Raw genomic sequence first — 9458 nt, forward strand, 5'->3', positions numbered from 1 at the left:
GTAATGTTATTATGAATCATTATATTCATAGATTTTACTCGAATGGGTTCTCTATCCTTCCTACTCAAGGCATCGGCTACCACATTTGCCTTCCCCGGGTGGTAACGAATCTCAAAATCGTAATCATTCAATAATTCAATCCACCTACGCTGCCTCATATTCAGTTGTTTCTGATTAAATATGTGTTGAAGACTTTTGTGGTCGGTATATATAATACTTTTGACCCCATATAAGTAGTGCCTCCAAGTCTTTAATGCAAAAACAACCGCGCCTAATTCCAAATCATGCGTCGTATAATTTTGTTCGTGAATCTTCAATTGTCTAGACGCATAAGCAATCACCTTCGTTCGTTGCATTAATACACAACCGAGACCTTGCTTTGATGCGTCACAATAAATCACAAAATCATCATTCCCTTCAGGCAATGACAATATAGGTGCCGTAGTTAGCTTTTTCTTCAATAACTGAAACGCTTTCTCTTGTTCATCATTCCATTCAAATTTCTTCCCTTTATGCGTTAATGCAGTCAAGGGTTTTGCTATTCTGGAAAAGTCTTGGATGAACCTTCTGTAGTAACCAGCTAGTCCTAAAAACTGGCGTATGTGTTTCGGAGTTTTCGGGGTTTCCCACTTTTCAACAGTTTCTATCTTTGCCGGATCCACCTTAATACCTTCTTTGTTCACTATGTGACCGAGGAATTGAACTTCTTCCAACCAAAATGCACACTTTGAAAACTTAGCGTACAATTCTTCCTTCCTCAATACTTCTAACACCTTTCTCAAATGTTCACCGTGTTCTTGGTCATTCTTTGAGTAAATAAGTATGTCATCAATGAAAACAATGACAAACTTGTCAAGGTATGGTCCACACACTCGGTTCATAAGGTCCATGAACACAGCTGGTTCTCTAAGATTTCATATTTTAATCTTATTTTCACCATATAATAAGAATGTCTATGAGAAACGTGATCATGTCAAATTTTACTCCTACATGTTTTCATTTTCGGTTCTCAAACACCCCACCGAGCTTATATATATTTTTTACGCAACCATAAATGATGATGGAAGTAATAAAAAAAAAAAGATGTTGGTAAAGATACTTAAACGATGAAAATGATGAATGGAAATATGAGGAGAATGATACAGTTTTCGTATGTATTAAATAATTAGAAACCTGATTATTATCAGAAAGTAATAAGTGGAGAAGTGGTTTGGAGGGATGTTTGTTAAACGAGAGGTGCCGGGTTCGATTCTCGCCTGCTGCACCATTTCTTTTTATTTATTAAAACAGCAAATATTGGGTTTGATCAAAGGTTACTTGGGCCTATTGTTGGGCTAACTCCATGCTTGGGCTATGTGAATCCAAGTAACCATATTAATGGACTATGTACTTTTTGTCCTTCTTTTATATTGATGGACTCCCATTTAGGTATTGTTATTTTTATTTCATTTTATTTTTATATTATTATTCTTATTATGTTAATTAGTAATAATAATATCATGATTAATAATATCATTAAAATAAGTATTATTATTATGAACATCATTTTAGTACTATCATAACTATTATTTTTACAAACTAAAAGACATTTATATAAATAAAAAAAAAAAATAAAAATATATATATATATATATATTTTTACATATATATTAAATTTTAAATACTATTTTGTTCTAACAAAATGTTATTTTAATTAAGTTACAAATAATATATAAATATTTATTTTTACTTACTTACCAATATAACATATAAATTAATATAAGAGATATCTCAATTATATTAATAAATAAACTTGTTAATTGTTACTATGTGTGTTAATATATACATAAATGATATAGGTTCGTGAATCCGAGGTCAACCCTACACTTGTTAAATGACGTCATATGTATTTTTACTACAAAATACAGTATGGTGAGTTTCATTTGCTCCCTTTTTAATTGCTTTTGCAATATATATTTTTGGGCTGAGAATACATGCGCTGCTTTTATAAATGTTTACAAAATAGACACAAGTACTTAAAAATATATTCTACGTTGAGTTGTACCACTGGCATATTTCCCTGTAGCTTGGTAACTACTATTTACATGGGTATTGTAAACGCGAATCCTGTTGATAGATCTATCGGGCCTGACAACCCCAACCGGACTGGACGACCAGTATTCAACGGTTGCACAGTACTTCGTTTCGGTGACTACACTTGGTACGGTGTAGTGAGATTTCATAATAAAGGGAATATGCGACGTGATTAAATGTTAAGTATGGTTACCAGGTGCTCAACCACTTAGAATGCTTTACATACACTTGCGAGTGTATTATGTTTATAAATATGAAATCTTGTGGTCTATTAAAATAATGGAAATGATTGTTATGATAAACCTATGAACTCACCAACCTTTTGGTTGACACTTTTAAGCATGTTTATTCTCAGGTACGAATTAAGTCTTCCGCTGTGCATCTGCTCAATTTAAGGACATTACATGGAGTCGATCATCGCAATGGGACCAAATGTTGATGACTTCGTCCAGGTGGATAAGGACGGGTCGTTACAAGTAACAATGATGATAGTTAGTATGACCAATAGAATAGGCAAAATCATCCTTGTGTGAATCATCTTTACAAAAAAAAAAAAATTGATGGTGGTAATCTGAGAAAATGAAGATTGATTTGTGAAAATGTGAAAACGGAGATGTTTATTTTATATTTGAAAAATATAGTCGTTGTAACGTCGTCAGTTGACGTTAACAACCGTTATGTATATATGACCGTTGTAACATCGTTAGTTGACGTTAACGACTGTTATGTACTCGCTGTATTAATAATAATTTTTAATAAAAGAATTTTATTAGTACAAATACGATTACTATAAATATATTTAGTATAAATACGTTTAGTATAAATATGAAGATTAAGAGAATAAACATATTATGCATAAATAATAAATTTTAAGAATAAATATTAGTATGCATGAAATAAATAATGATTAATTGCATAAGTAATCATAAATGTTAGATAACATAAATATAAATGTTAGTGAAGTTAATAAGAGTTAGATTACAAAAATATAATTCAGGCGGTATAACCGACCATATATAACTTAAAGAACATAAATATAAATGTTAGTGAAGTTAATAAAAGTTAGATTACATAAATATAATTCAGGCGGTATAACCGACCATATATAACTTAAATAACATAAATATAAATGTTAGTGAAGTTAATAAAAGTTAGATTGCATAAATATAATTCAGGCGGTATAGCCGACCATATATAACTTAAATAACATAAATATAAATATTAGAGAAATTAATAAAAGTTAGATAATTTCTTACCTTGATTAGTGACGTGTGTTTGCTTAGATAAACCTTGATTATACGGAGCACTTCGTGCTGATAACGTGTTGTAATTTAGTTGTATTTAACAACTATTATGGCCTAAACTTCTATCAAATATTTCTAGTATTATATAAGATCAAAAGTGAGAGTATATATATTAGGAAGTAAATTGAAGAATAGGTACAATTTTCATACTTGATCTATCATGTATTTATACTACTAAAATTGCCATCCATTTATGACTTTCTATACTTATATATATTATTATAACATGCATTCCATTTTTGACTTTCTATACATATTACATATTACATATATTATTATAACAAATTATTAATTAACCTTAACCTTTATATACTAAAAATGGTTAGAAATGTTGTAGTTTTAGTTATATTTGAATGTAGTTTTGACTTTGCGTTCACATTACAGCCGGCTCCTCAACTTCGCCTCAATTTCAAAAACAGGCCCTCAAGTTTACACTTTTTAGGGATAAAAAGTGTAAATATATAATTTAATTAAAATATAAGAAACTAATTCCACCCGAATTTATAACGGGTCCTATCTTCTTGCTGGGTGCGAGATAAATTTTTCAGAAACCACCGTTCAACTCGAAAAAATCTTCCGAACCCAACGGGACTAACTATACGCGAAACGGACACTTCTCAAAAAAACGCTAAACACAACGACAATCCGTATCTTCCCACTCGGCACGAGTTAAATTTTTTCGACGGCAGTGAAAGACTCGAAATAATTTTATGAACAAAACGAAACTAACCACGTTCAAAACGGGCACTCTTTAAAAAACGCTAAACACAACGACAGCCCGTATCTTCCTCCTCGACGCGAGTTAAATTTTCCCGACAGCACCGTTAGACTCGAAATAATTTTATCAACAAAACGAAACTAACTACGTTCGAAACAGATACTTTTTAAAAAATACTGAAGACGACGACACCTGCACCGGCGCTTAACACGCGGCCCGTTTTCCCATCTGTAAATACACAACGCTACATTAAATATGAATACGCAAAGCCCCCGCCGCAACGCGCGGGCCGGTCCGGACTACTTAATTAAGAAACAACAACAAATATATACTACATTATTAAAATCAATATTTAATAATCCGTAGGAAGTACCTTCATCATATACATATGTACAAATGTCTCGATATAAATATTTACCTTGAAATTTAATTTGTTTAACTTAGAAGTTCTAATGACATAACATAATACATTTCGGTTCTAAAGGGCGCGATATCAAGAGAACTCAATAACTTTGAAGTTGTAAGTTTGAATCTCGTCGTGAACAAAAGATGTCTATATTTACTTTTTTGGGGAAAAAATATACATTGTGGTTTGAGTTTTATCCTATCAAATTTTTAAGAAAATGACTAATTTTTCCTTGAGTAAACAAACAAACTATAGGATTAACGCATAAATCTCAAAACTCATGCATTTATTATTATTGTGTCACATTCCTTATAAGTTAGTTGTACACATGTATACATTAGAATAAAAATAAAAATTGGTGTCTTTCAATGGGTTCAAACTAAGACCATTAAAAATAAAAGTTGTACACATTTATCATTGTTGTCCCACAACACGCTCTATAGAACCATTGTGGTCAAAAATGTTGTGTCGTTGTGGGGCACACCACGATACCTACAACATTTATGCTGGCTTGAAATCCATCTCTATACTAAGCAAATAATGTGCATTCTCATCGAGGTCGAAAGGAAGTCCGTGCATGCGTGAATCTCCTTCGCTTAACATTCAATATGTGTACATATTTATATAACCAAAACGACATGGGAGCTAATTGGGACAAATCTTATTAAAACTGCATGAATCCCCATATTGCAAATTAGAAAAGATTCAGGTTTCACATAATGAATACTCAAACTAGCAAAAACAAATCAGCTAAATTCAAACACCAACAGTGGCAAGTACACATAGTATAAAAAGAGCTTACACCTAGAAAAAGAATTATAGAACCAGTATGATTCACAATTCAAAAGGTACAACCATATCTTGCAGATAATCCAGAAGTAATGAGAATGAGACACGGCACATGTTTTGTAGTAGTCACCTATAGAAATGGAGGCAATATCACCCATCGGCGAGGATACTTGGGCCTTCCTTCCTTTCCATCAAAGAGCTGCAATACATAAATCACAAGATGGTATTAGAAAAGGCTTCAAAGAATGATTGAGATTACATCATATGTGTCCTTGGCTTGAAATATGCCAAATCAAAATACAAAATAGACAGGAAACATGTTTATGAGATTTTGGTTCTGTTATATCTCAAACGGGTCAAATGGGTTGAACATGTTATATGGTCAAAACTCACCCAAAAGTGTTACTATTAAGTATGCCACCTTCTAAGTCAAATTATTCACGAATTCATATTATTATAGTAATAATATAATATAGGTTAGTAACCTAATAAACTAATCTAATGACGTCTTAGAATGGACAGAGGTTACAAGCCAACCAAACCTGATCTGTTATGATCAGTACCAACAAGTTGCCAATTTCTATATGATCCTGATTTGACATGTTACCCAACCCATCTTACTTGCCCATATTGCCACGTCCAATAAAAACTAAAAGAGGGGCGAAATTTCTCCCAATGCAAAGAACAGAGTGTTAATCCATCAGAAAAAAAAAATCAAAAATTTACCCTTCTAAGACGTCGGTGCTTAGCCAGGGCCCAATTAGTCATGATCGAAGCAGCAACCACAAGAAAGATATAACCTGCAACGGTCTGTGTCGCGATATTGAACCCCAACCACTGATAAATCTCAGTTGTGTAATTTGCACAAGTCACAACATTAAACAAAAACCCTCGCGGTATTTGGTATCCTCCATTTCCACTTGGGCTTCGGAGATTTCTAAGTATAATGTGACAATACAAGTTTGCAACTTGCATAATCGCCCCAAATCCTAATCCAATTTTCATTTGGAGATCACTCACGGGTGTGCAAAAAGGATGATTAACATAATACGCGATATAACATCCAAAAGTCCAGTAATAAGCACAGTTCCTAAAGACATTTGATAATGGTGACGTTGCGTGACTGAAACGGTGCACAAAGAAGGTCTCCATTATACGTTTGAAATAATGGAAACACCAGTAGTATAATGCATATGTTTGAACCGGATGAATAACACGTTCTCCTTTGTAGCCAAAAAATTGGTACACTGGGAAGTAATAGAAGACGGGATAGAGCAGCAGCGGACCCAAATACTCGAAAAAGAACAGTGTACGGTATGAAACTTGTGGGCCCAAGTCCTTGAATACGACAGTAATGGTGTCAGAATTTCCATTAGTATACTCTTTGAGACTTTTCTTGTATTGAAGAACAACAGGCTTATCCTTTGAACCCGGTTGCACGGGCAGGGTCAGGCGCTGTCTTGAAGGATAGTATTTCTTGGCTATTAACAGAATATGCACGTGAGTTTCACAAGCATTACAAAATAAATAATCAAAGTCTTGAAACTAACAAACATTTAATTTTAATGATTATATGAGAAACAAGATACTCAATTGTAGATAACTAAAATTATAAAAAGCAATTTACTCAAAATAATACATCTACTTTCTTTCATATCATCACTGAATAACACCAATACAAAGGCTCCAAGATAAGCAAGAAGAACAACAAATGGAAGGGATGATGTATGCAAGAACTATACAAACGTTACATATTAAAACCTAACTGGGATCTGATACATTTACACTGTATCCTAGTGTATGTTTGATTACAGAGGAACAAACAAGTTAATACTTTTCTGATTCTAAACCTATTAGCTTCTCTTATGCAAGATTAACACATTGTATCAATTTATTCGAAGATTCAACATACAAAATACTCTGTATTTGTGTCCCTTAATACTTCCTATGTCTCAACAAACAGATCATATAAATTTTGAGTGTCACATGAGATACAACAACACATTACTAACTTCGATAACTTTGTATACTTTTATAAAATATATGAGTGTTTGGATCGAATCTGAGTTTAAAACATTAAACTTAGGATTAAACGAACACTTAAAACCAGCTAACACTTATACGTTTGTATGGACTCCAAGCTTTTAAGTTACAGTTGATGCTATAAAGGCCAAAATGAGTTTCTATAATACTACTTAAATTTAATTAAAGCAAGTAATTAAAAACAACTTACTTTTCTGATGAATAGCTTCCTGCAAATCAGCCACAGTGGCCTACCAAAACAAAACGCTGAATAAATCACAAACTCAAAACCTATAAAAAAAGACCCACAGAAAACAAAAATTGATGTGAAATTGAACTTACGGAGCTATCAAGAACAAGTCCGCCATTGATCAATTCTCTACCGCTACGAGTAGTAACGCTCACCTTCATCTTTCCAGCAATATACGAAACCCTAATTTATCGTAAACGGAGAAAACGATGCTAATTATAGTAAGAATAAAATACTGAGATCTATGAATGTATTGGGGGATGGATCTATGGATAGGGAAAATAAATTAGGGCCGGGCCCACAGAGTAATGAGTTGATGATGAAGTAAACCAAACTGCTACTGCAAAATTGTGCGATTTAGATGGGGGTTATAAAGGCGTGTAATTGGGGTAGATGAAGCAGAGGTAGCTAACTTAACCAACCTAACTAATTATTATAGAGCTATTATTGACTTATTATTATTGTGGTGTGTGTGGGTGTTATTTTTTAACTCTGAATTTATGAAGTTTGTTTGTAGGATTGTGGCCAGTGGGTAGTGGGTACGTACGTGATCTTTATTTCCATTTAACAATATGCACGTGGCAGTAGCTGACTAGCTGTACCTATAAGCTTACCTGTCTTCTTTTTTCAATTTTTCTTCCAACATATGGTTGAGGCACTACACGATTCAGATATTCCTGTATGTCCCTGAAACATTATACTAGTCAGATGAGCCAGATATTCTTATCAGTTCGTGTACTCTGACTCTTGACGAATTTTATCATCTCTTCAAATATTTCATGCAAGCGGATTTCGCTTTTTTTTTTTGTAGCAGGTTCATATATAATGTCATGTCTTTTTGAGGTTTGGGTCAAAGTTGTCTCAATGGTTTCAGTCCCATACTCCCGTGTATTTCGCCCATAATTTGTATAGGTGTTCCGTGAGATTGACAACTATAGTTTTAGGTCTTTTGTGGATTTAATGCTACTTTCCGACATCATCAAACTGTTACATGTTCACTCCATCAAATGTATTTTGGCGAAAGTATAGTAGTAAGTATTTGACTTTAATTTATAATTGAGGTAAAAATCAAATATGACGGTTTACCAATGCAATTATTTACTGTCTTAATTAACAGTAAGTACATGTGTACTTCAACCATATATATAAAGTATGTTTGTTGTAACTAAATAAAAGCAAACACTAATATTACCATCTTTGTTTACTTATGCTTTTTGAAGTACAGGTTTGGCGATGTGTGAAAAAACAACATATCTACACGACTACACATACATTTTTAGCGTAAGTTTACCAATTTAAGGTAGATACCGTGAGTTATATTAGGGACTTTTTAAGTTATACTAATAACCAAGCACGATATTGTCATATTGATAATGAACTCCTAACTGAACATACCCACATACACACAATTGTAGTTCAAGAACTTGTAACAGGTTGAATAGGCCTATCATGATAATTTATGAGAGTCGCGTAGATATCACTTGCCGCAAGCAATATCTTAACTTATCGATACTTTTTTTCGGAACATCATTTGTCCATGATGGAACTCGAACTCATAACCTTAAGCTTAATTATAACCTTAAGCTTAATTAGACTCTTTAATACAACTGAATCATAAGCCCTTTGGTACTTGCAATGTTACTTAGTAACCATTATATTGTTGGTGTTACTTAATTCACGGTTTAATTTACTAATTCTTCCACTCTCTCTAACGATGAAAGTTTCAGAGATTTCGCTCCATATTCTTCCTCAGATTAGAACAAAGATATTTGGCTTGTGGTTAAGTGGATAAGTGGTTACTTGATATGGAAGAACCATAGCAAGGTTTCTGCTAGTCCGAACGCTCTAAATGAAATTCAATCTAAAAGCTTTAAGTGGATAACCATGAGATCAAAG

The 9458-nt window shown here is 33.1% G+C and overlaps 1 protein-coding gene across 1 annotated transcript; it reads right to left on the reverse strand.

Annotated features, from left to right (window-relative positions):
- Positions 1 to 5027: 5027 nt before the first annotated feature.
- Positions 5028 to 7850, reverse strand: LOC139895872 (very-long-chain enoyl-CoA reductase-like). The gene is made up of 4 exons (XM_071878419.1): positions 7655 to 7850; positions 7524 to 7563; positions 6017 to 6771; positions 5028 to 5489 (listed from the first exon to the last, which is right to left on the reverse strand). Exons 1-4 carry the CDS (start codon positions 7721 to 7723, stop codon positions 5421 to 5423), a joined length of 933 nt encoding a protein of 310 aa, XP_071734520.1. The 5' UTR covers positions 7724 to 7850; the 3' UTR covers positions 5028 to 5420.
- Positions 7851 to 9458: the final 1608 nt, after the last annotated feature.

The sequence above is a fragment of the Rutidosis leptorrhynchoides genome, chromosome 3, assembly GCF_046630445.1.
Source record: "Rutidosis leptorrhynchoides isolate AG116_Rl617_1_P2 chromosome 3, CSIRO_AGI_Rlap_v1, whole genome shotgun sequence".
Taxonomy (NCBI): Eukaryota; Viridiplantae; Streptophyta; class Magnoliopsida; order Asterales; family Asteraceae; genus Rutidosis; species Rutidosis leptorrhynchoides.